Here is a 27,362-nt window from a genome sequence, read left to right on the forward strand (position 1 = left end):
GGAGTTGCCAGGGTAACTATTGTACAGCCCTACTACCTGTCTTTTAGTTATTTCTGACAATAGTCAATCAAGGTTTTTATTTAGGTTTGTTTTTTTACATATCTGATTTGCACGAACAAAGAATCATTTGTGTCCATTTTTTTTATTTATTACTTCTTGTACTTTGGTCAAAACTAAGTGGTGATCAAACAACTTTTCATTGTCAATAAAAAATACTGTCAGTGACAATAGTTAAAACATGGACTTATGAAGCAATCATACTAAATTGTTACGTGCCAAAACACCATTTGGAGGCTATAGTACAGTATGGTGTCTACTGGCTTGATAATGAAGTTAAAGGCAGGATCGGTAATGTTGATACACTGTCATATTTGCTGAAATAAACGACACAACCTGATAGCAACCAATACATCTACAGGTTTGACAGTCCTGTGACGCCTACAGATTTCTGATTTATTTAATTTGACTGTGATAAACATGACTAGTCATTTTGTTTGGACGGAACTTAATGATTGGACGGCATTCGGACCAAATGGAATGATTGGACGGTTTTACTTGTCTGTCTATCTACCTCCCGGCAGTAGTGGATTTGAAAGGAGGGGGTGGGATATTTTGGTTTGAATCCTTTTAAACTCAAGCCAAAATTGCTCGATTTGCAACATTTACTGAACCTGCCTTTAACAGAACCCTCTACATACAGTACAATGTCTTAAAATAATCTCTAATATCAGTTAACTGCCATTTTCACATTTAACTAGGCTCACTTGGACTTTCTGCCACTCTATTTCACGCTGTGTTAGTCTATCCCAGTGGTTCTTAACTCTGTTGTCAGGTAACCCCTGTCCTGCATGTTTTAGATGTTTCTTGGCTCCAACACACCTGATGCAAAATCATGTTCGTTACCAGGCTTCTACAGAGCTAGATAACGACCCATTCATTTGAATCAGGTTTGTTGGAGCAGGGAAACATCTGAAACATGCAGGACAGGGGGTCCCTGAGGACAGGCTTAGGAACCACTGGTCTAGCCACTCAATTCCGAACCCAAAAGCAGTTAGTAACAGTGGTCATACCTGACCAGAAATGCTGTAGCATGATGGACACACAATGTATGCTTTCTTACTTGACATGGCTGTAGGAGTGTGTAGCAGACGACAGTGATGAGAAGAACCAGGCCATCGGCCCATCCTTCCATTCCCACCTCACAGTGCAGTAGACCTCCAGAGCTCTGCGGGGCCCAGGTGATCGCCAGGCCCTGTGCTCCCTCACTGCCCAGCTGGCCTCAGGGCCTTCTCCACCTGCCTCTCTACGTCCTTGAACACCTCTGGGTCCTCGATGGTGGGAGTGATCTGGGGAGACAGAGAGTCATCCATCAAAACCCCCTTCCACCTCAGTAGTCCTCGGCCTTCCTCAGAATCAGATATAATTGGATTCTGTTTGGAACTAATTTACCCGTAATTTAATCCTAGTCAAACTAAGGTCCAATTTCTATCTATCTGTGAGTCTAACTGATCAAACACCTGCTTGACTCCTGATTGAATTGGCATCTGTACCAGAGTGAATCACTGCCCTTGGCTCTGGTAGTGTACTACACAACCGTGAATCAACGGTGGTCTGAGGGTCTTACACATGTTTAAAGGTTTTGTTTGATCCAAGGTACAAACACACACACTGCATTTCAACCTGACCTAAGCCTCTGACACCGTAAAACCCTGGACCTGACGACATCCACACTAAAAGCAAAATAGTTACTGTTCTACACAGCCTCCACAATGCAGCAACTGTTCATATTTCTCAAAATGTATAATATATAGTGTCTAAAGTTCTTAAATAACATTTAAGTGATTTCACCTTGCAAAGAAGTATCCAGAGTATAGAAGCTCTTTTTAAACTCCACTTCAAAAGAGAGATACATAGAAATATAATATTTACATTCTAGATTGAGCTACATTCAAGTATCAGCAATTTGGCATGAGAATATATGGTATGGAATCACCAGAGAGGGCTTTATTGGCCACCCATTTGGTGCGAGTTATGGTACCTTGTAAGGCTTGTTGTTGACCAGATTAGCCAGAGAGGAGCGAGGGATCTTGCCGGAGCGCGTCTTGGGGAGTCCGGTGACAAACAGAACCTTCCGGAAGGCAGCCACAGGGCCCACAGTCTCCCTCACCAGACTCACAATCTCCTTCACTATCACCTCCGGGTTCCTCTGGAGATCTGAGGCACACACGCACACATGTGGACACACACACACTTGTGTGATATGTGGCGTCACTGTCGAGTTAAAGTGGTTTAGAGTTCTGCAGCCTGACTCCGAGACAAGAGCGAGTGTGTGTGTCTTACCCTTCCTAAGCACACAGAGAGCCAGGGGGACATGGCCCTTCAGAGAGTCCTCAAGACCCACCACGGCACAGTCTACCACCCCTGGATGCTGAAGCACAGACTAAAGCGTACACACACACATGTACATATACACAAGGGACGTTTCAACAATAAAAACAAAAGTCTGCACTCTTTTAAATGAGCAGGCAGGCAATCTGTGAGGGATGCAGAGATCTGGCAACCTGAGATCTGGAGCTCGTACCTCCTCCAAAGCGCCTGCTGACAGCCTGTGGCCCGCCACATTGATGACATCATCAGAGCGCGACATGATGTAAAGGAACCCCTCCTCATCTACAAAGCCCGTATCCATGGTGTCATAGTAACCCTGGAGGAGCAGAGAGGGGAATGAGACCAACATTAAATAACATCAGAGATCAGGGTGTTGACCTGTTACCACCACTAGAGGGACACCTCCCACCACAACCCAGTCATGAGCTGGTTTTCAGAACAGACAAGTTACTGTCAATGGTGAATCTCATGGTCATCTTTATGGTTTGGACAACCAGCTGTACGTATCGTTCAACATCAGGCGAGGGTTGAGTTGAATACGCTCTACACTTTGTGACATTCATCCCCAGGACGTGCAGGTCTTGGTCAAATGGACATTCATGACAATGACAAGCACATGACAGTGATGAGAAGTGAGTGAAGACAGAAGGATGGACCTACGGGGAACTTGGAGAAGTACAGCTCCCTGAACAGCTGGCTGTTCTGCCACAGAGACAACGCTGCCCCCGGTGGTAGAGGCAGTCTGGCGACGGGAGAAGCACACAGGCAGCTTGGTCAACAAGAGTGCTGCATGTTGTTTTCCTAGTGGGGGGGGGGGAGGGGAGGGAGGGGGGGAGGGTGAAGATGATAGGAGCAGATATCTGCTGAAGGTTAACAGAGCTGTCTGAACAGGGATACTGTTACCTTAGTACACCTTAGTGGGTCTAGACATGGTGCCAATGTCTGCTGGGCCTGACCTGACCCTCACACACACACACACACACACACACACACACTAATACACACAGGGATATAGGGTGACAGGACCACTGATGCTTTGTTTAGGGAGGGTCACAAGGATCACCCTTTTGAACCCATGTGATCTTCAGGGATCACGATATCCCAAGCTAACTGCATGGACTCAAACAGGCACCCTTCTAGGAACACTTTGATCAAACTATTTCAAGATGCTTTAGATGAAAGGCTTCTTAGTTGCCGTTTCATCCTCCTTTGTCTCCAGACAGTTTCTAGACAGTCAAACTCCATTAAATATTTTTTATGTAAAACCTGATGCTAATTCCCATGTTTCGGTTGTCAGTATTTTTATACTGACAGCAGCCAAAGCTAGAGCACCTCCAACAATGATTATCCTGGAGAGAATGACAGAGGCAACGCTCATTAATGTGCATTAGCAACTGCAGGCTTTCAACATAATGAGGCTGTCACAGCTTAGAGATGTTTTTGTGTTTCCTTTTGAATCCCCCTGAAAAAAAGAACCTAAACAAACTGAATTCCATCAAGCGCTAATGGCGTTGGTAGTGCTTGGTTGGCGCTCAGCAACAAAAGAAACACAACAACTTAAGAATTTGCTGATGTCACACTAGGGAACAGGAACGTTCTGGAAAATGGAACCTGGTGTTATGGATCTGCCATAATCCTCCTCCGATGATGGATTGCCTATTAAAAACTCAGTAGAAAAGGTTGAGTTTCTGACCAGAGGAAGTGGCTGGCTTCAGGGTGAAACATTACCATCTCCATTGAGAAGCAGTCTAACCACCGGGTCATTTCAAGTGCAGCCAGGAGGTGGTAAACGGGAGCCCAGCAGTGAAGGGACGTCATGAAGGGAGGAGAGGGTGGAGGGAGGAGAGGATGAAGGGAGGAGAGGGTGGAGGGAGGAGAAGATGGAGGGAGGAGAGGGTGGAGGGAGGAGAAGATGGAGGGAGGAGAGGGTGGAGGGAGGAGAGGATGAAGGGAGGAGAGGATGGAGGGAGGAGAGGATGGAGGGAGGAGAGGGTGGAGGGAGGAGAGGGTGGAGGGAGGAGAGGGTGGAGGGAGGAGAGGGTGGAGGGAGGAGAGGGTGGAGGGAGGAAAGGGTGGAGGGAGGAGAGGATGGAGGGAGGAGAAGATGGAGGGAGGAGAGGATGGAGGGAGGAGAGGGTGGAGGGAGGAGAGGATGAAGGGAGGAGAGGGTGGAGGGAGGAGAAGATGGAGGGAGGAGAGGATGAAGGGAGGAGAGGATGGAGGGAGGAGAGGATGGAGGGAGGAGAGGGTGGAGGGAGGAGAGGGTGGAGGGAGGAGTGGATGAAGGGAGGAGAGGGTGGAGGGAGGAGAGGGTGGAGGGAGGAGAGGGTGGAGGGAGGAGAGGATGGAGGGAGGAGAGGATGGAGGGAGGAGAAGATGGAGGGAAGAGAGGGTGGAGGGAGGAGAGGATGGAGGGAGGAGAGGATGGAGGGAGGAGAGGGTGGAGGGAGGAGAAGATAAAGGGAGGAGAGGATGGAGGGAGGAGAGGGTGGAGGGAGGAGAAGATAAAGGGAGGAGAGGATGGAGGGAGGAGAGGATGAAGGGAGGAGAGGATGGAGGGAGGAGAGGATGGAGGGAGGAGAGGATGAAGGGAGGAGAGGATGGAGGGAGGACAGGATGGAGTGAGGACAGGATGGAGGGAGGAGAGGATGGAGGGAGGAGAGGATGGAGGGAGGAGAGGATGGAGGGAGGAGAGGGTGGAGGGAGGAGAAGATGAAGGGAGGAGAAGATGAAGGGAGGAGAGGGTGGAGGGAGGAGAGGGTGGAGGGAGGAGAGGGTGGAGGGAGGAGAGGATGGAGGGAGGAGAGGATGGAGGGAGGAGAGGGATGAAGGGAGGAGAGGATGAAGGGAGGAGAGGGTGGAGGGAGGAGAGGATGAAGGGAGGAGAGGATGGAGGGAGGAGAGGGTGGAGGGAGGAGAAGATGAAGGGAGGAGAGGGTGGAGGGAGGAGAGGATGAAGGGAGGAGAGGGTGGAGGGAGGAGAGGATGAAGGGAGGAGAGGGTGGAGGGAGGAGAGGGTGGAGGGAGGAGAAGATGAAGGGAGGAGAGGGTGGAGGGAGGAGAGGGTGGAGGGAGGAGAAGATGGAGGGAGGAGAGGGAAGGGAGGAGAGGATGGAGTGAGGAGAGGATGGAGGGAGGAGAGGGTGGAGGGAGGAGAGGATGAGGGAGGAGAGGGTGGAGGGAGGAGAGGGTGGAGGGAGGAGAGGGTGGAGGGAGGAGAGGATGGAGGGAGGAGAGGATGGAGGAGAAGATGGAGGGAGGAGAGGATGGAGGGAGGAGAGGATGGAGGGAGGAGAAGATGGAGGGAGGAGAGGATGGAGGGAGGAGAGGGTGGAGGGAGGAGAAGATGAAGGGAGGAGAGGGTGGAGGGAGGAGAGGATGGAGGGAGGAGAGGATGGAGGGAGGAGAGGGTGGAGGGAGGAGAGGATGGAGGGAGGAGAGGATGGAGGGAGGAGAGGATGGAGGGAGGAGAGGGTGGAGGGAGGAGAAGATGAAGGGAGGAGAGGATGGAGGGAGGAGAGGATGGAGGGAGGAGAGGGTGGAGGGAGGAGAGGATGAAGGGAGGAGAGGATGAAGGGAGGAGAGGATGGAGGGAGGAGAGGATGGAGGGAGGAGAGGATGAAGGGAGGAGAGGATGGAGGGAGGACAGGATGGAGGGAGGAGAGGATGGAGGGAGGAGAGGGATGGAGGGAGGAGAGGGTGGAGGGAGGAGAAGATGAAGGGAGGAGAAGATGAAGGGAGGAGAGGGTGGAGGGAGGAGAGGATGGAGGGAGGAGAGGGTGGAGGGAGGAGAGGATGGAGGGAGGAGAGGATGGAGGGAGGAGAGGGTGGAGGGAGGAGAGGATGGAGGGAGGAGAGGGTGGAGGGAGGAGAGGATGAAGGGAGGAGAGGGTGGAGGGAGGAGAGGGTGGAGGGAGGAGAGGGTGGAGGGAGGAGAGGATGGAGGGAGGAGAAGATGGAGGGAGGAGAGGATGGAGGGAGGAGAGGATGGAGGGAGGAGAAGATGGAGGGAGGAGAGGATGGAGGGAGGAGAGGGTGGAGGGAGGAGAAGATGAAGGGAGGAGAGGGTGGAGGGAGGAGAGGATGGAGGGAGGAGAGGATGGAGGGAGGAGAGGGTGGAGGGAGGAGAGGATGGAGGGAGGAGAGGATGGAGGGAGGAGAGGATGGAGGGAGGAGAGGGTGGAGGGAGGAGAAGATGAAGGGAGGAGAGGATGGAGGGAGGAGAGGATGGAGGGAGGAGAGGGTGGAGGGAGGAGAGGATGAAGGGAGGAGAGGATGAAGGGAGGAGAGGATGGAGGGAGGAGAGGATGGAGGGAGGAGAGGATGAAGGGAGGAGAGGATGGAGGGAGGACAGGATGGAGGGAGGAGAGGATGGAGGGAGGAGAGGATGGAGGGAGGAGAGGGTGGAGGGAGGAGAAGATGAAGGGAGGAGAAGATGAAGGGATGAAGGGAGGAGAGGGTGGAGGGAGGAGAGGATGGAGGGAGGAGAGGGTGGAGGGAGGAGAGGATGGAGGGAGGAGAGGATGGAGGGAGGAGAGGGTGGAGGGAGGAGAGGATGAAGGGAGGAGAGGATGAAGGGAGGAGAGGGTGGAGGGAGGAGAGGATGAAGGGAGGAGAGGGTGGAGGGAGGAGAGGGTGGAGGGAGGAGAAGATGAAGGGAGGAGAGGGTGGAGGGAGGAGAGGTGGAGGGAGGAGAGGATGAAGGGAGGAGAGGGTGGAGGGAGGAGAGGATGAAGGGAGGAGAGGGTGGCGAGAGGAGAGGGTGGAGGGAGGAGAGGATGGAAGACAGGTAACAACATGAGAGAGATGATAGAGATGATGCCGGGAGGACTGGGGGAAGAGGGAAGGGGTCTGCTGGACAGCTTAGAGGAGCTCAATCTAATCCCCCCCTCCCCTCCTCACAGTGGTTTTACAGCCTTTACCTGGGATTCTCTATCTAGTACAAAGACGAATGTCTGTCACTGACTGTGTCTGTCTGTGTGTGTAGAGAACTGTCCATGTGTTTAGCTGTGAGTCTGTCGGTGTGAGGAAGTCCATCCAACTGTGTGTCTGTGTGTTTTCTGAGTGTGCGTGAGTGAGTACGTGTGTGTGTGTGTCAGTGAGTGTGTGTGCGTGTGTGCATCCATGAAGCAGACAGAGAGCTTTGCTCTTGCCAGTGACAGAGGCAGTCTGGGAGAATGAGTGGGCTGCTTGCTGAGGTGCGACCGTGACCGCGTGGCTTACCTCACCACGATGTTTCCCAGGGTCCTTGGCTTCACCTCCTGCATGTCATCATCAATCACCGTGACTGGGCAGAGAGAAAAGGCATACTGATGATATTTATGAGAGTCATGCTGGATTTCAGGCACAGGCACAAAACAATATGGGGCACTCTCGAAGACTATCACTGCATATAGACATCGTGTGGAATGCATATTCTCCTGCTAATATGCTAGGATTCCGTACTCTGTGGGGTGCATCCATTTAACAATATTGTTAATAATTACTATCGACAGAATTTGAGCAAGTGTACTATTTGAATGTGTGGGGACAGAGAGAGAGAGAGAGAGAGAGAGAGAGAGAGAGAGAGAGAGAGAGAGAGAGAGAGAGAGAGAGAGAGAGAGAGAGAGAGAGAGAAGACTCCCAGAGACTCTGGGAAAAGGTTGCCGTCTTTGCAGAAGGCTCTGGTGAAACCCAGTGTATTTAAGAGTGAGTTTGGCTGCTTTAGTGCAACGGCTGGTTGGCTCTCACCATTGTATCCTGGAACTGGCTTGCCTGCCTGGCCAGCAGGGGGAGAAGGAGAGTTTCCCAGCCCGATGCAAGACGAGGTGATGGCCGATCCACTCTCTGGCAGTGAGGAAGTGAAAGAGGAAGGGAAATGGAGAGGAAAGATAAGACAAAAGCACAAAGGTTATATTGGATGGAAATTTGGTTCATTTCATGCACGGTTGTGTTCATCACCATGTGCAAGAAGAGAAAAAAAATGAATGCACACACACACACACACGTTCTAGTTCTTACCCATAAAACAAAGCAAACCAAACATGTACACGTATACCTACTGTTGGCAAAGTAATTGGTTCATGTGTCAACCAGAGTCCAGAAAACAATCCAATCCATGGCTGCAAATGAAAAGGGGCTTGTGTTTGGACAGTGGTGGTGGGAGGTGCTATACTAACCTACATTAGCAGAACTGTGACAGCTCCTATGGGCCTGTCTGACTCACCACGCCAGCCCTCCCCACCACTCCCCTCCACACATCTGTCGGTTCTGTCAGTATCTAGCCCCAGTGCTCAGTGTGCCTGGCCTTCACCCAGATCCTGTTCATCCCCTCCAGAATCCTCAGAGCCGGGCCGCTCAGTCTTCCCTGGCTCTTCCCAGCCCTGATCCTGATCTGCTCCACATGGCAACAGGACTTCAGCTCCATGAAGACTTGCTACTTTTCATCCCTCCGTCCATTTCTACTCACTCAGTTCTCTCAAACCCCCTTACCCACACCCAACCCCACACACACACCCTTGGTCCAAACAGCAAGAGCCCTCGCTCCCCACAGAATGAGCATCCAAAGGTACCACAGAGGGTTTGGGTGAGTGATTTAGGGTAGGTGTGTGTGTGTGTGTCTTGCCAATAGATGAATGTAACAGAGCTCTGAGCGCAGAGTAATGGTAGGCCTGTCTGCCATCGCTCCCGTCACTGTGCCCTGTTAAAAGACGGTGTTCCACACACCTCAGTGCTCGTTCATCACCAGCAAGTTCATGCCTCCCTACAGGGTTAAAACCCAATACCCTCCCACAATCAGCTCTCCACCAATGGGATGCCCTGAGGGCGTTCAGTTCACCTGGCGTCAGGGGAAAAAAGCCCCCCAGCCCGGCACTAAGACTCCTCTCAGGAGTCTTCACACCATCCCTTCCACTTCCTCGTTAGTTGTGCCCTGACCTTGAATCACAATTCAAGTGTGAAGGTGGCGGGCAGGGAAAGTATCATATAGAACTGGGTTCAAGGTGTGAGTGTTGATTTAGCCATGGCTTTATCAGCTGTCGGCAAATACTCTGTTACTATAACAGTGATGTAACCGTCAGCATCAGAGAAGACGCAGCTAGCCCACCCGATCTGAGAAGGTCCGGCATTCATGGCGCTCTGTTAGTAGCTGTCAGTGCTGACAGCAGGCCATCAAGCTCGTGATGAAAGAGAATGTATATGACCTGGCAGGAAAATTACAGGGCCGATGGCTTTGAGATATCACAGCGAGGACTGTCTCTGTATGAAAAGGTGTCTTCTTTGTAATGCACGGCTTACGTAGGCTCATTGAATGTTGCAGCTGAAAATACATATTGTCTATGTTGTTGCTGCGAGTCTTCTTGGATGTTCTCTCTACAGACAGATGAAAACCCTCATACAGCTACTCCGACAGAAAGAGAGGGAGAGAGAGACATATATATATATATATATATATACACACACACACAGTACTTGTGCTGTTTGTTTATTTATTTAAAGAGAACGACAAGGAAGAGAGAGCCGTGTGGTTGGGTGGACAAGCTTGTGTGGTTAACAAAGCTCTGGGGTCCTATCAGTGAGCTGGAGACTAACAGGTAGCAGAGAAGACAAGGGATCCGGAACGCAAACAAAACCATGATTACCGGTCCAACCCCGCAGGGAAAGGAGGAGCACATTGTGAGCAGTGACAAGGCATATCAATACACTACCACTGGCTGCGCTTTTCTGAAGCAGCTACTGGCAAAGAAATATTCCCCCGTCACAGAGGAAGTTGGTAGGGGAGGGGGTGCTTTGTTCTGTTTCCCAAAGATGGACAAAATTGCGCCACAAAAGAGGGCAAAGTGGATAGAGCGAGTCAGCCCAGAGGGAAGGGAACGAGAAATGCCACAAGAAAATAACAATGGGGATGAATACACTGCTTATAGCTATGGGTGAGGTCTAGTGTGACACCATCATAGGTGTGGCCTCTCTCCCTCTGACTCTAGCTTCATTCCCTGTCATCCTCTGTCCTTCCGTCATCTGTCTCTCTCTGTCTCTCTGGTCAGGCGGTGGTCAGCACATAAACATATCAATCTTACCCTCCAGCTAAGAGCTGTTTGTACTCTGGCAGAAAGATGCAGCTGAAGAGAGAGAGTGATGAAGAGAGAGATGCGGACAGGAGAGGGGGAGGAGAGGGGGAGGAACGGAGAGGTGCTACTGTGCCCTTCTCACACCAGGAAGTCGTCAGGAAGCATGACCGCCACTGCAGGTTGTCTGCAAACACAACCCTGTGTTTTCTCTGCTCTGTGGAAGCCTCTGGATACCACCTGGACGTCGGCAAGGAGAGCCAGCGCCACGGCAACCAGCGCCACGGCAACCTCACTCTGCTTCATCTGTCTGTGGGGGATATCTACACACCTTACAGCAATAACCACCACAATGACACACGCACAGGTAATGAGTCAGGTAATTTGCTGGCAAGTGTGTTCTGAGCACAACTATGTATTACTGCATGAATGAGTCAGGAAATTGATGCAAACACATAGACACACTTCTCCACACACCTAAAGCAGCGGGGTGCCGCTTGCTCTGGCAGGATAACAGACTCAGTGAGCTGTGAGCCTCACACTCCAGTGTCTCCATCAAGGTCTCTCACACACACATGTACACACACACACACCCAGGGGAGAACCAAGCCCGGAATGAACGGGCAGCTGTGACGTCGCCGGCACTTCTTCATGAGGAAGTCGAAAAAGAGGCGTGAATATACGGCGGGGAGTGGCACGTCGCATGGTGGGGAGTGGTACGTCGCATGGCGGGGAGTGACACGTTGCATGCCGGGGAGTGGCACGTCGCATGGCGGGGAGTGGCACGTCGCATGGCGGGGAGTGGCACGTCGCATGGCGGGGAGTGGCACGTCGCATGGCGGGGAGTGGCACATCGCATGGCAGGGAGTGGCACATTGCATGGTGGGGAGTGGCACGTCGGTATGCGATGCGAGCGCGTACCCACGTTCCTTGCACCTCCGGCATGGGGTTCCTGAGCGATCGGGAGAAGGAGACGCTTCGGTTGTGAAGATGGATGCCAAGGAAAGAGCAGTGGACCTTGGCATGTGCTGACCTTGATCCCAAGATCATACAGACATTGCAATCGTATTTGATTACAACCACCCAATGAGGCTATTCACTTCAAGACATAAAAGTTGCCCAAGCTACAACAATTCCAATGAAGTCTTCCAATCATTAAAGATTCTCATGGGTAACAGTTGAGCTTGAGGATGACGTCTGGAGATGATGTTTGACATCCCTGGAAGTTAACAGTGGAAGCAGGAAGATGTTTGCTACAGCCATGTCCCCAGGCACCTGTGGGAGCTAGGTGAATTCACCATGTCCCTGGGCCTAACACACAGACCAACCCGCCCCCCCACCCACACCCCTCCAGCATCAGTCTGTAATTTCGCCTCTCATCAGCATCATTCGCCTCTCACTACGGGTGAGCCAGCCCAAACCCTGCCGAGTGGAAACACAACGGTTGCCCGGCAACGGCGATGACATCAGCAGCTTTCATCCCTCCTCCCTCCTCCGCCGCCTCCCCCCCCCCCTCCGCCCTGGATGGCACTGGGGTCTTAAAATAGCGCAGATTATTATCAGGCTTCAAAGTAGCAGCCATTTTCTCAGTTTTTCTCTCTCTCTTGAACAAGTAATATGGGGGTTGAAGTGGAAGGGGGGGGGCGGTATTGGGTATCCAGTTGGATTGATTATCTTAGGGTGTGTGTCAATATGTGATTGTGTTGGAAATGTACATGTGGTGGAAACTCTGGGAGAGAGACAAAAGAGGCTGAGGGAGAGAGAGCGAGAGACTAGGAGGAAGACAAATGATAGAGAGAGCAGCCTGGCCACACAGAGAGGGGTGATGACTGGAACTGAATGAATCAGCAGATCAGCTGACAGCATGTGACGCTGCTGCACGCCTGCAGGATGTGACAGAGCCCAAATCACCTCTACTTCCTACCAAGGAAACTAATCACACCACCATACCGCCAAGATGAAATGTCATTTGGAAGGAAGAAAATGCTAATAATATTCCAGCTAAATTCTGTCAATTTGTCAAAATCCTGGTAATGAGCCGTTTACATCGTTTTAAATAATCAGTTGGGCATGTGTGATTTCATATGAATATGTGATCAAGGACAAGATCGAACATCTGCTAAATGAGATTTAGTGAAACATCGTTTCTACAGTAAGATCTACAGGAGAAGGTCCTCTTAAATCACAACATCAGCTGAGAAACTGTGACAAACAAGCCATTGTTGTCCCTCTCCTACACCAGTCTTTCTTCTCCTAGTATTCAGTCATTTCTCTGTATTTGGATCTGTACTCAACTGGCAGTGCTGCGAAGTCATTACAAAAACACCAACAGTACATGCAGTGGAACAACCTCAGCTACCGTCTGTCCACTTGACCGGGCCTCTGGTGTTGGGTTTCCATCAGCATGAAGCCTACCTATCGCTTGTGTGTTTATCTCCTCCGGTGAGCAGAGCCAGGTCCTGTGTTGGAGATGAGAGCACAACTCAGGGGGAGACACACAGCTCCTGGCTCTGTGTGTGATGTCACGTTACCGCACAACAGTGCTCCTTCTCTGCTCATGTCTACTCTAGGCTAGGCCCAGGGCTCCACACAGCCCCAGGAAGCAGGGAGGGACGTGGGCGCCTCTGCAGCCATCTCATTCAGATCGACTGACCTCTACTCAAGGACTCGCTCTCTTTACCCGTCAACTCTTCTCTATCTGACCGTCCCTCAATCCCTTGCGGTGCAAGCAGCGATTTCTCTCTATCGATTTCTGCTTTGCTTTGCTGAATATTACATATCAAAGTAAAGGGTTGTGTGGTGGAAAGACTTGAATCGCCCAGGACGGTTGAATGGATTTGGAAAGTATCCATTCTACAGTGTGAAAACAGGCTAGCTGACTGGCCCAAGCACAAGGCTCAATAAAGCCCTGGACAATTGCAGATTGCATCAAAACGGTAGATCTGATATCCTTTTATGTAGAAAGTGTGTGTGTGTGTGTGTGTGCGCGCGCTCACGTACTGCAGCTTTATGTGATGGTTTATTCACCAAACGTCCGGAGAGAAGCATTTCAAAAGGTGTTTGCTTTAGAAACATGCCCTCATGGTTGAGGAGTGTCTGTAGCCTGGAAATGAACAAGCCACACACATTTTCAGAAGCACCACCAGCTATGAACAAAGTCATTCTAATGCTTCTCATCACTGAAGAAAAACGAGTTTTCTGCAATCTGTCCTCTATGGAACTGAATATCTACATTCATCAGTAATCCCAGACTGTGTTTAAGATTGTTCTGCTTCCGTTCACTTCACAAGGAAATATGGAAAAGCAGTTGTCTATTTAGACTCCATAAAAGTGTGAAATATCTGCAGTTAGATCACTGAGTAAAACCTTCAGACAAGTATGATTAACGCAAGCCCAGGGCCTCTTATAGACTGCAACACATTTCTGTGTTGCAGTTTCTTACATCCACGAGACATGAATGTCTACACCTAGTAAATGGAAATAGTCGCCAGACTTCAGACACTTGAGGGAAAGCATCACGACAAACAAGTACAGCACGGCTAGCCTCGAGTTTGGACTTGATTCCTTTTGGCTGGAACTTCCCTGGTAGACATGCTGTCCAAGAAAGCTTGGAACTGAGCCAGACTGCAAGCCTAGAAGATAAGACCAGGCCTCCAGTCCTCCCCTCTCACACAGAAACAGTTGAGATAGAGCCGTAAGACTTTTATGCACTCATTCATTATGCTTCTTCGACATATTGTGTCTGTCTGAGGTATTCTGCTTATCACTCTCAAAAGACTTGTTTTGGTCTCTTTCCCTTTATCCCCCCACACACACACACGTGTGGAGAATGAGGAAAGAGCTATAATTTCAATAAACAGTGCACAGTCGACAAGCTACCCAATAAAGAGCACCCTGGGTTTTATTGAACATCCACAGCTGATAAATCTTTAATAAACGCCATACCTTCCTTTGTGTAATATACCCGGAAGCACAGAGGTAGAGACAATAGCATTAACATTTCCTCTGGGCTGCTTGTGTGTGTGTGTGTGTGTGTGTGTGTGTGAGAGAGATGTGGCATCCCCAGGGATTCAGGGGCTTCCCAGCCCTCCCAGCACCTGGGCCAGCTTGTAGATGGCCACTCTAACCCCCCCCTTCCTCACTCCCCCACTCAGCGAACACGCCCGACGGCTGCGACGCGTTCCTTAATCAACACTTCTCTCCATAAAAACAGAGCCGACAGGGCTGAAAAGGAGGGGAGGGCCTCGAGGCAGAGTGCGATACAAATACCATTGGCCTATCACGTGAAGGAAAGTATCCAGTCGTGCGCCTCGCGTACCGGCGTGAGCGGCCAACCCTGGTGCAGCTAGGCTCATCCTGAGATTGGGATTTGTCAGTTTGAAAGGGTTTTCTACTGTTCATTGAACGCACGTGAGCGCTCTTCTCAATTTGTCCGACCCCAAACTTCTAAATTGCACGCGTCTCAACTGTCTGAGTGGCGGTGGGACGCCACAGCGTGTGCAGTGCCTGGGCTGAGGACCACAGAAGCAGAATCCGTGTTAAAACTACAGGCCAGCAGGAGAGTTTGATCCTGTGCTGTGTGTGGGTGGAAACTGTGTGTGTCTGGGCCACACGATGGAGTGTCAATCACTCACCCTCCTCCCCCTCCTCCCCCTCCCTCTCTTTTCTCCCTCTCTCTCTCCTCTTGACTGTGCATTTACTGCTGAGCTGTAGAGAGTCATAACAGCTTACATAACAATGTTATTGTGTGCAGGCCTGCTAAAACTGCAGTCGGATCAGAACCGGTTTAGAGGAGATCCAGTATGACCAGAGTAAGTATGATGAAGCTCTGGGAATGATTAGAGATTCCGTTTGAGTGCTATCTACTTCATTTGAGGATTTTTTATTAATTTCCCTATATGACTGAAGGCCCAGTGCAACTGAGTGAATCAGCCTAACTGACTCAACACTTTCTAAAAAGGACTTAGTCCGTATCAGTTCAAAATGTACACAGGCCTATGCAATATGCCATATTACAACACATTACATCAACCGAAGAGGGCGCGAAACAATCCAGCTTCAATACCGTGATCTGATCCTGTTCTACGGCAGGCAGAAAGTCTGATGAATGCTTCACCAGCATGGACTAATCTGGGTTGAACTGGAAGCAGGCGTTTTGTAGACCCCCCGCACAACAGGGCCGTTCGTTCTCAAGGTCGATGTCTTCTCAACGGGTTTATCGATTCTATATTTAAACACAGACGTGTCCCCTATTGATTCCTTGTCCATGGGGATCGCGATGGTGGAAAATACAACCCCACCACTCCGCGGTCTCTACGCCGGCCTCCACTGCTGCATTTATCATGGTTTGTCTGAGAGGCCGAGGAGAGGTTACCTAGCCGGACGGAGGTCGCTCACTGCCTGGAACACAGACACGACCCTCTCATCCAGCATCTACTAGTGGCTCAGCCATTCCAGAGTCATTAGGTCCCTCAGACTCGAATCCTCCCCCCCCCCCCCCATCATTACACGTCCTGTCATCCGCAAAACGTCAACGGTGAAGATTCATGGCGGGTCAACTGTGAGGTAGTCCCCCTAGCCTCTCTTCTTACTCTGTCCTCATCGGTTTCAATGTGCCTGACAATGCAACAAGAAGTCACACACCCAATCGCTGTGAAATCACTGGATCGCCCCTGCTCCGTGCAGAGATTATCATTAGGCTAAATTGAGATTTTGATCATGTTAATAGGGTGGCTATGGGAATAGAATGGGTGCCTCAGGGCATTAAAAGCACCACTGTTACTGAGCCTGCACTTCCCCCAAACCATTACACCCTCATTTCTCTTCTTTAGTCAGCTCTAAGTACAGCACTTAGCCATAGATAGGCGCAACACCCAAATGTACAGCAGTTTATGTAAGAAGGATTCATCACGACAGGTAACTGGTCTATTTCAGTACGTTACATGACTACATGAGAGAGGAATGATCCAGTGAGGTGTTGCTTAACTCCAGGGTGAGCAGCTGTCAAGGGAACTGATGACTCCAAGACGCCACGTTAGCAGTTTCCCCACACACCGACAGCCTCAGACCATTACCATGCTGAACGCAAGTGCCAAGAAAAATGGGCTCTTGTAATGAGATTCTGTTACGTCTTTATCTCTGCCTAAGTGGTCGGTGTCCCTCGGAAAGATACGGTGTGTTTTTACAAAAGGGCTTTGAACTTTTCCCATTGTCTGAATTCCTAACTCGGATAACGTACTATTGTAGTACTTGAAACGTGTGGCGTTTCCGGAGACCTTCAGGATAACACAAGTCTTACCTGTTTGCCACCAGTGGTCCAGAACAGGCACTCTGAAGCTCCTCTTGGCCCACTCCAGAGTCTCCACATCACAGCGCTCTCCAGCCAGGAACAGACTGCGCAGCCTGGTGGACACAAGACAGGCAGCTGTCTATCACCCCGTACTCTTATGAACAGTTCCTAAACACCTAGTGGTGCTGGTTCTACTAACCCCAATGTACATTGCAAGTAGATATGCTATCTATATGGAAATGCAGAGGGGCTTTCAGGGGATATTGCTGCATCGTATTCTGAGGTAAAGTATAGAATTATGTTGCTGTATAAAATGGTGTGAGGTGAAATGAAGGATTGAAATCCAGTCACGGGGTCCGTAACCTACAAGATGAATTCCAATAATAACTAAAATATTGACACTGGTGCTGCAAGACTGGTAAAACATTCCTCTGTTTATACGGGTTTGTAAAATAAAGAGAAAACTTTTCCAATCTTTACTGTTGACCTTCAGACTGTCAGATAAAGTAAAACCTCTAAATAAGGTGGCCCACAAGTAACAATGTCCAAAGCTATTCTTATCAATGGGACGCTTCAAACCCACAAAACATGCAGGAGTGCTAATCAGTAAGTTATGGTTATGTGGGTCACACTAACACCCTGATATGATCTAAACACAATAGACATGAGGAACAGTTCTCTACACAACACCCAGCTGAGTATGACAGACGCCAGGGGTCTAAGACACAACACCTGCTCTCGCTCCTCTGTAGTCTACATGAAGGCCCAAATTCCAATGTCACCAAGTCACCTTGAGTTCTCTGGTTGCTACTGTGCATCAGTGTAGCACAAGGCATCGCTGGACAGAGCAGCCTTGGATGGAGCTGTGTGTATAATTCATGTGGTGTGGTGTCAGTACATCCCAGCAATTCTCCACGGGATCTGCCTCAGCCTTTTACAGGCAACAATAGGACCCAACACTGTGGCAGTACCCGAGCCTGAGAACTTTGCATTTAATTATCAACAGGAGCAGAAATAATCACCTCCTACGGTCTGGGCTTTGTGTGTACAGAGTTTGTGTGTTGGTGTGTGTGTGTGTGTGTACAGTGTTGGTGTGTGTGTGCGCCCATTTCTGTGTGGGTGTGTGAATATGTAGTGTCATTTTAGACGCATAATCTGCAAACGTAAAACAACCACGAAATCCTTAAAAAAACGGAAGAAGACAGCTGTGCTACATCAGGTGGCGAGGAAGACGAGCTGCTTCCTGCTCGTCTTCCTGCTCCCCCCCCCCCCCCCCCCTGCCTAGAGCTCAGGGAGTCAGGCTGACTGGTCTTGTGAGCTGCAAAAACACGATTGACTGGAGTCATGAACGTTGTCACCCATTTAAGAGCCTGCTTGTGAGCTTGGCATCAGAGCTATGAAGTGCTCACTCTCGTTTGGCCCCACCATCTCTGGGGACCCCTGACAACCAGCAGTGCCACTCTTACTACCAGGGAGCTGTGTAGCCAGTTCTCATTATTTTTTCCTGACACACGGGTTGACGAGCAAAATTGCTTAATCTTGTTGGTAATGCTCCAAGGGGCTATTACAGACAAAGCTAGCAATTCACGCATGCTACTCTCAATATAACCCAACAGTAAATACTAAATGTATGTGCTGCTGGAGATTGTGAAACAGGCCTGGCCTCAAGGCCCAATGCTGTGACTGAATTGATGTCTGGCATTTTTATCACACCTTTGGATATAAATTGCACCTTTCCAAGCTGTTTCATTGAACTATGTCGTTTTTGTCAAGAGAGAAGATTGATTGAGGTAAACGTACTTAGGAATCAATGTGGTAAGAAATTACATGATGTGAAAGCTGTCATAAGCTACAACCTTGAACCAACAGACTTTGATCCACTCATACTATATTAATAAAACTGAACATTGTCAAGTGCGTCTGTCGATGACAGAAAATCGATACAAAACCTACATTGTACTTTGTGACGGTATAGAAAGCTAATCTTCAATAGATTGTCAGCAATCTAGTGGTTGATAAAAGCTCAATGCAGCAGAATGTCACGTTCCTGCAACTCGTGCAATTAGAAACGCATAGTAAGTGAGCCAAGAACTAGGTTGTGTGCCACAGAAAGGTAGGAGTTTATTCAAGGATGATATATATTTCATGTGTATCTTACCCTTGGCCTTCAAAGCTGTACCTTGTTGGTTTTTTTATATCTAAGCAATACATTTCCTTGTGCAATAATACTGGTCTGAAGAAATACATTTGTAAGATATTTTGCTGTCTAAATGTGTACCAAAAGAGAAATGATGGAGACTTTAATGGCCATTTTTGTCTGGTTTAAAATGATTGTCTTAACCTTCAACAAATGATTCTGTCTTGTCAAAAAACTGCCCCCAAATTGCTAGTAATACCACTTGTTTGGTAAAAAACAAGAGTGCACTTTTGATAGTAGTCATAGTGGTCTCCAATAATAAATATTGATTGCATTGCACCGTGGGAAAGGTCAACCAGATATTCCATTGCCCAAAACTAGAATGAAACTATCTGTCTTCATACTTCCTGCTTCATGACAGTGTGGTGAAGGGCAGGTTCAGATTATAAAGAAGCAAGCTTTCAAATCCTGTGTGAATAGCCACCACTAAACCTCAAAGTAAATTTATCTTTTACATATTAAAAGAACAAAACACAATGTGTCTGCCTTACAATGAACAACGAACAGTCCAAACATTGCCAAAAGGGGATTTCTTAAGAAATCTAATCTCTTCTGTTGTCAGTTGGATATGATCCGAGTCCTTCCCAGAAGGGGGATGGTCGAGCTGCTTTCCACAGCGGCCTGATTTAATGGGTGTGAGGCGCCCTGACCTGCCCCCCCCCCACCGTCATCTATCCTGATTAAATCCCAATCAGCCTGTGATGAAAACACAGATCAGGAGTGTCGAAGACGGGCGAGGGAGGGATGAGGCAGGGCGAGGGAGGGATGAGGCAGGGCGAGGGAGGGATGAGGCAGGGCGAGGGAGGGATGAGGCAGGGCGAGGGAGGGATGAGGCAGGGCGAGGGAGGGATGAGACAGGGCGAGGGAGGGATGAGGTAGGGCAAGGGAGGGATGAGGCAGGGCGAGGGAGGGATGAGGCAGGGCGAGGGAGGGATGAGGCAGGGCGAGGACACCGCTCCAGCAGACGCCTGCTCTGTTCCTTGACTCTAACCCCACCAAATACTGTTGGAACTCTGCACTTCTGGTCCTGGGTTTTACCCTGTCCTTTCTATGCACTACATGCATGTCCCTTTGGAGAAAAGCATCTGCTAAATGAATGATGTGAAACGTAATGGTGATGTCGGCAGGCTGACGAGGGAGAGAGCGGCCAGCCTTGGGAGAGCACAGCCCTCGTCCTCGTAGGACTGACCTCCTGAGGTGGGATTAGAGACATGACAACCTTTCAGCTACAAAGAGGTCAAACCGTGGCATAATCCGCTCTCGACCTTTGGTCCGAACTGGTTTTGTTCAAACTACTATCTCCACACCTCTTTCAGCTGGTCTTCACTAAGCAACTGGGTGATAATCCACCGCTCTAGTCTTGCTCTAATACTTAAACCCTAGCGTACGCTACAATGGAGACAGAATACACAGAAGGTCTTGGCACCTACATATGTATATGAATCCTGATGCTTCTTAAAGTCTTAAAGAAACACCTTGACGTGAGATTAAGAATCCTACTCCCGTATTGCCGGCACCAGTTGGAGGTGCGGAGCACCACGGAGGGAGAGTAAATCTGGAAACAGCCCATCGTGCTGTGACACACACCTGGTGAGGGGGTACCTGCCCCCTGCTGCAGCCTGGGGGTCCTGCTGGCGGATAGCTCGGATGGCGGTGGGCGCGGTGAACATGGAGGATGCGCCGTGCTCCGAGAGGACGCGGAAGAACGCCCCGGCGTCTGGAGTCCCCACTGGCTTCCCCTGCAGAGAGAACCTGGCCATCAGCTCCACACATCCCTGGATACTACATAGCTCTCTCCGTCAGCCACACATTACCATGGATACTACATAGCTCTCTCCGTCAGCCACACATTACCATGGATACTACATAGCTCTCTCCGTCATCTACACATAACCATGGATACTACATAGCTCTCTCCATCAGCCACACATTACCATGGATACTACATAGCTCTCTCCGTCATCTACACATAACCATGGATACTACATAGCTCTCTCCATCATCTACACATAACCATTGATACTACATAGCTCTCTCCATCATCTACACATAACCATGGATACGATTACAGTCCTTTTCATCAGCTACACACAACGCTGGATTCTACATCCTCCTCTTTTATCAGCGACTGTACACACACCATGGATACTAAACAGTACTGTCCAACAGTTACTGTAAACACAACACTGGACACTATATCACCATAACAAACATGTTCAGATCTCGTTTGTGAGATGCGAGGGCCTGGTAGGGATTATGCAGCGAGCAGCTGTCTATTCACACAGTGTTTATTTCAAGTAAGAGAGTAAGAAACAGAAGCCAACTCTTCAGTTCCATCCAGCATAGCTAATGCTAAACCAGATTAACTACCGTCCACAGCCACCGTACACGTTGAACGCATGAATATTTATGCCGTCTTTTCTGGAATGCGGAAGCAGCAATAGAAGTGTGCCTTCCAGACAGATGGTCTGAGATTGATGGATTAGAAACAGGATTACACTATCCAGAAGGTAGTGCGTGTTCACAAAAGGCAATATCAGGAGGAACGGACGGCGCTCAAACAGCGTCTCCAATATCCCAGTGGTAAAGCTTCAGTGTGACGGCTCCCAGCTGCGTGATTGGGGACAACAGCGTGAGGGTGAGATGAAGTGAACAGAGTAAACAGTCCGAGCCGAGGTCCGCTTGTCATCTCCTCCCTGGGTAAATATTTGGTACTGCTTACTGATCGCAGAGAAAAAGACAGAGGGTATTGTGTCGGAGCAAGCGTGGAGGTTGTGAGGCTGTTGAAACAACAGTGAGCATTGTGCTACACAAACAAAGAGCAGTGTTGGAGGCTTTGATGGAGGACGAGTGTATTCAATATCCACCTCCTGTTCTCTTCTCGGCGCGATAGAGAGACTGGCTAATGAGAGAGAGACCAATAAGCAGTCACAAGCTGTACTGTATAAATATCCATATTTAGTATTGAGGATAGAATCACCAGCCAAATGTACAAGAATATAACCTCCACCCACCACACAACAAACATGATTTCTCCCAGACAGCTGAATATTGGTTTAATGAGGCCAACATAAACCGGCTATAATGACCAAGGGCATTCGTATAATCAAAAAACAATCATCCATAGGCAATTGAATTAAGGATACCTATTCTAGATATTGTATATTACAGATGGCTGAACAGATAAGACTGGTCATTGAGAAAGAGACTTGCATGTCTGTTACTAGGTTCAAATTACATTACCACCCAACAGGCCTGTAATTGGTTGGTTACGTACCTCATAGAGAATTGTTGTGTTGCCATGGAGAAGAGGGGCATAGCAAATGTAGGAATGACCAACGACCCAGCCCAGGTCAGACGCTGCCCACCACACCTGACAGATAACAGAGATAAACAGATGGAAAGATAAACTAAATGAAACAGGAATCTAAGTGACTCAAAAGTCCAGCAGTGAGTATTGACTACAACACAAGGCAGGCGAACACAGAGGACTGTTTCTCTGGCTTACCTCACCAGGCCTCAGGTCATAAATATTTGACATGGTCCACTTTAACATCACAGCATAGCCGGCTGTGTCTCTGACAATGCCCTGAGAATCAACAAGCAGGAAACAAGTGACAGGTGTAGTGTTATGCAGTGTTATGTGGCAATCATCCTTGGACCCAAGACACTTGGGCAAGACAGTGCCCCCAGGCTATTTTTTCCCATTGTTTCAAACAAACTTAACTACTGTGGCTATTTACTCACCAATAAAATGATAATCCTCACTGCCACACTAGGAATGTGTCATACAGCCCACTGGGAAAGTGTTGAGCTACACAATGGGAAGGTGTCATGTGACTGGGAATGGTAGTGGGCATGGTATTCCATATGGGCATAGTATTCATGGCATTGATTCCTAGGGTGAGTATAGCTCAGTGGTAGAGCATGTTGACTGCAAATCAAGACATTTAAATCACTGCTCCTCCTCCTCCCCCCACCCCTGCGTCGCTTTGGATGAAGGCATCTGGTACATGAATGTATTACCATTATTATTATTTTGTGGGCATGGTCAATTCCTGTCACGGTCTAACTCGTGTTGTGTGCTTCCATAGATTTCTTGGATTTCAGAAAATGAGAAAACAGCAGGTTAGAACAGAAGAGTCAATAATGCCAGGCAGCATCCAGGAGCCAGATGGATTTACAGACAGACAGAATAGTGTCTGGCTATGTTGCTTTCCATTTACAATGCTCTTAGCTGAAATCCTTCACTTCCAGCGTGGTACACCATCATCACCATCTTATACCCCCGCAAGGGTTGTTCAACAAAGCCACACACATACACAATCTCTCGCTGGCTTTGGTGCGAGGTATGTCCCCTACAGTACCTTAGGAGCCCCAGTAGTCCCAGAGGTGTAGAGGATGTAGAGAGGGTGGTTGGCAGGAAGGGGGACACAGTCATGGGGATGGGCCTTGGCCATCTCCTCCTCCCAGTCCAGACTCAGGTCAGGGTGCATGGACACCTTCCCCTGGAGTGGAAACCAAAGGGGAGACACACATCCATGACTTTATCATGCACACAGATATTATCCTACAGGACAAAGGTAATTGGGTTGCTTCAGTGAAGCATGTTTCAAATTGCTTGAAACTTACCGACAAAGAAAATTGGGGACTGAAATTGCACAACGGCTCGTAGGCCAAAGACAAGAAGCCCCTTAAAATCTTAAGCGGCTTAAAACTTCATTCTAATAGCCAGTGACACTGTGGGCTTTTGCTCTGAATTAAGCAAGCCTATTGGACGAGTGAAAGTCCTCTATGGAGATTTTCCTGTACGGTTGATTGATGATTCAACAGAAGGGCTGTACTTCTAAATTCTTATGGACATTGATCTTCTTTAACCAGGAAGTAAGACTAAGACCAGTTCACTAGTAACAATGTTATTTTTCCCCAGTGCATTTTGGCATTTCAATGACACTGTTTGTTTCCATGACAACAAAAGACCACCCCCCCTACAAAATAAAATATTTTCTCTGTTATATGATCAAAAGCGCTTGCAGTGGATATACTCAGTTCTATAACAGGAAATGGTAGATGTCAAGCCCCAAAGGCATTAGGTTATGTTCTTCAAACAGGCAGTATTGATACTTTAGCTAAGAACCTAAAATGTAATTTGAAGAAGAGTGATTGCAATATTTGGGAGGCATATTGGGAATGATTTCCCCAAGCGCTGATTTCTGAGTTTCTTTTTTTTCTGAACAAAACCGAAACTCATCTTGGCTTGCAGGAGTTCCATCACATTACTGTCTAATTGGCTGCTGGCTGTAAAGGAGAAAATTGTCTGTCTTATTCTGCACAGTTGGACCTGGTTTCCCGTCTGGCCTCACGCCAAACTCCCTGCAACGGGACAACATCACATTGCTCGGCGATTCAGTCTCACAGCTCAAAACACACACGCACATTTTGCATTTCCATTCAATGAGCATCATCGCCCTGCTCAGTCTCTGTGCCTCGCTTACCTCCAACTTCTGTTTCATCCAACAGATTATTTAAACCGGTCCTGTCAAGACTGCCTTCACCTTCATAAACGTTGCTTTAAGAGCCTTGTTACCTCATCACTACTAGAATCATGGTCCATTAACATTATACTGACATTGCATAACTAAGTAAGGAGATCATTTGGATGGTTTAGCAGAGCATGTGATGTGATGCTTCTGAATCAAGTTCAGTTTCCAGATGTGTTGTCAGGCCCAAACATTTAGGTTCTAATTTCAATGTTGATGCTGTTTGCCTAAAGCTATCTTTGCCATCTCTAAAATGCCTGTAAAGTCTGTCTGTGTGTGTGTGTGTGTGTGTTGGGCCCTCTCACCATGTTGGGTCTGTTGTAGATCAGGACCTTGGAGGGTTTATGATAGCTGAACTCCAGAGCTTTTTCCACCAGAGGAATATACTCCACCCTCCTGCCTGGCTCAATCCCAAACGAAGCTGTCACTATCATCTTGGGCTGACAGAAAAAACACTTCAAATAAATCAAATGTATCTACCTTAACATGTACAGGATATAACCGACAGTGCCAATCATGTCACCTTTCCTCTGCCCATAAAATGTAATATCATCTACAACATGTTTAACATTCAGTTTATACAGTTATCCATATAAACGGCTGATATGTTTACGACACAGAGGCTGAAGTAAGGGTCCTCTGTGTCTGTGGATCGTGTACGCTGATGCACCTATGTGCCAAGGACTCACAAGGCTTTAGGTTGATCAAATCCCCCATCAGAGCCGTTACAATGGCTAATATCCCTGCTGCTTTGGACCAAATCCCCCATAGAAATACCTCACTTGACTTCACAGGGTCCATTATCTAATGTAACATCCCTGCCTGCTCAGTGGATATCAACTTTCAATTATCTCATTCAGCAGTACAGTGGGTAGGGTTAACCCTACTGGAGTCGTTCTCATTGGGAAACTCCTATGGATTGATCCCAGAGTGTACAGTAGTTCAATGTTAGCAAGCATATTTTTAATACTAAAAAACAGAGCGACAATGACCTTGCATTATCCTTTGGAATAAACTAGCAGTTGCATTAGTGAGTCACACAGCGACTGAGAAAATCGTGCTTTGAACGCTAATGAATAATGAACTCTAACTGTGGTGAGGCCTTCTGGGCATTGTTATACCTTGGCATGGTCGATACGGACTGAGAGCTCCTTGGAGGCAAAGCCCCCGAATATAAGACTGTGTGTGGCACCTATCCTGGCACAGGCCAGCATGGTGAACATAGCCTGGGGCACCATGGGCATGTAGATGACCACCAGGTCTCCCTTCTTCACCCCCTGTTTCACCAGCACCCCTGCCAGCCTAGACACCTGGGCAGAGGGCAAATACAAGGGATAAAACACGTATTGTATGTGGCATTCACAATGTATAGAAAACCCAATGGTTTGTTTTAATGACATTTTAGGTTTGATTTTTGGTTTATTGATTTGATTGATTGAATTGAATGCTCTACTTGGCGTATTATATTGGTCATACCTGTTGCAGCAGTTCCTTGTAGGTGATGATCTGCTTGGTTTCAGAGACAGGGCTCTCGTAAATGATGGCAGGTTGGTCTCCTCGTCCACTTTCCACATGACAATCCACCGCATTGTAGCAAACGTTCAGTTTCCCTCCAACGTACCTTACATGAAGAATACAAGTAACATTTTTGGACGTCTCGGAGACGCAATTCAATTCAATCCTATTCAATAACATGCACAAAAAAAACTTTGAAGCACAAAAACGTAGCAAAGACTGAAAAGGTGTGAGAAATAACTTTTCCTACAAAGTGCAGCATCTGTGCTCAATCCCTGATCATAGGGGAGGTGAAAAACCTCGACTCATTAAGAGCGCTGCATCTAGTTACAGAGGTGCTGAGAGGAGCAGATGGCGTCTGGGCTCTGGCTGCTTTTCCAAGTTCACCCGCGCAAGAATAGGAGACATCATGCAAAGTCACTCACATGCCATGTCCTTCAGAAGCGTTGTTTCAAGGCAGCATAGAGGTCAATCAAATGGCAGTCTCCATTAAACACTGAACGTTACTCTACTACAATAGGCTACTCTACCATGACAACAATTGTTGAATTGTGCACTTCTGATCCTTGATCTTCTGCTATACTTTCTATAGGCTATGCAATATGTATAGCCTACGTCATTTTGGATAAAAATGTATCTGCTAAATTTACATTTACATTTAGTCATTTTGCAGACGCTCTAATCCAGAGGGACATTCTCCCCGAGGCAAGTAGGGTGAATTGCCTTGCCCAAGGACACAACGTCATTTGGCACGCCGGGAATCAAACCAACAACTTTCTGATGAATAGCCTGAAGTATTTTGATACTGAAGTTTATCAACTCAACTTCTGATGTCATGCAAAAGTTGCCAAATTAGGCCAATAACAGATCACATTGATCACACATTGAACAAGTCGGTAATTTTCGTTCATTTAATTGGATTTGACGCAGCCTAATAAATGGTAATACCAGTTTGGGAATATGGCATCGTCAATCTGCAGTGTCTGGCTCCATGGCTCAAACCAGGAGATATTCTGAGCTGCTTCATTCCAAAACTTTTCAGGGTTGTCCCTCGCAGCTCTGAATGACTCTTCGTAGCTCAGTTTGGTGTACTCTGTACACTGTCGCGTAAAATTTACTCGAGGAAGGTTTATAAGTCTTAACAGTCTCCGTCTATCACTCCAAGGAGTAGCAAGGGAAGTTAAACTTTTGCATGGCGTGAATTTTTCTGTTCGGAATTTTGTAATGTCATTTTTTAAAGTAAAACTCCATCCAATCGGCCGTAAAATACGCATCTCTGGCGTTTTTTCCGCGGATTATTGCACAGGTAAACACAATACTTTCCCGTGGTTGAAGCGTCATTAATTAAGCGTGAACGCACGCTTCAGGAAAGCTCTCAACAATGCTGTAGA

General features: G+C 48.3%; 1 protein-coding gene across 3 annotated transcripts; it reads right to left on the bottom strand.

The window, feature by feature from the left end:
- Positions 1 to 62: 62 nt before the first annotated feature.
- On the bottom strand, positions 63 to 27,362 carry acss3 (acyl-CoA synthetase short chain family member 3). Of its 3 annotated transcripts, none has more exons than XM_047023057.1 (16): positions 26,920 to 27,362; positions 25,933 to 26,077; positions 25,578 to 25,766; positions 24,762 to 24,896; positions 23,284 to 23,424; positions 22,425 to 22,505; positions 22,194 to 22,289; positions 20,504 to 20,655; positions 16,729 to 16,832; positions 8,119 to 8,214; positions 7,612 to 7,675; positions 3,049 to 3,130; positions 2,582 to 2,704; positions 2,341 to 2,440; positions 2,039 to 2,214; positions 63 to 1,346 (listed from the first exon to the last, which is right to left on the bottom strand). In XM_047023057.1, exons 1-16 carry the CDS (start codon positions 27,243 to 27,245, stop codon positions 1,263 to 1,265), a joined length of 2,094 nt encoding a protein of 697 aa, XP_046879013.1. In that variant the 5' UTR covers positions 27,246 to 27,362; the 3' UTR covers positions 63 to 1,262. The 3 variants fall into 3 exon arrangements, with proteins under 3 accessions (XP_046879013.1, XP_046879014.1, XP_046879015.1); XM_047023058.1 differs by lacking the exon at positions 26,920 to 27,362 and adding an exon at positions 26,397 to 26,504; XM_047023059.1 differs by lacking the exons at positions 63 to 1,346; positions 2,039 to 2,214; positions 2,341 to 2,440 and having other exon boundaries at positions 2,588 to 2,704; positions 3,049 to 3,189.

This window comes from Hypomesus transpacificus, chromosome 7 (genome assembly GCF_021917145.1).
Source record: "Hypomesus transpacificus isolate Combined female chromosome 7, fHypTra1, whole genome shotgun sequence".
NCBI classification, from domain to species: domain Eukaryota; kingdom Metazoa; phylum Chordata; class Actinopteri; order Osmeriformes; family Osmeridae; genus Hypomesus; species Hypomesus transpacificus.

Excerpts from the sequence above, each read along its gene's own strand:
- acss3 (XM_047023057.1), bottom strand. The coding sequence starts at position 27,245 with ATGCGTATTTTACGGCCGATTGGATGGAGTTTTACTTTAAAAAATGAC. Across the intron at positions 16,833-20,503 it reads GGCAGGTACCCCCTCACCAG|GCTGCGCAGTCTGTTCCTGG; the intron begins GTGTGTGTCACA and ends TGTGTCCACCAG. Across the intron at positions 2,705-3,048 it reads TGTACTTCTCCAAGTTCCCC|GGTTACTATGACACCATGGA; the intron begins GTAGGTCCATCC and ends CTGCTCCTCCAG.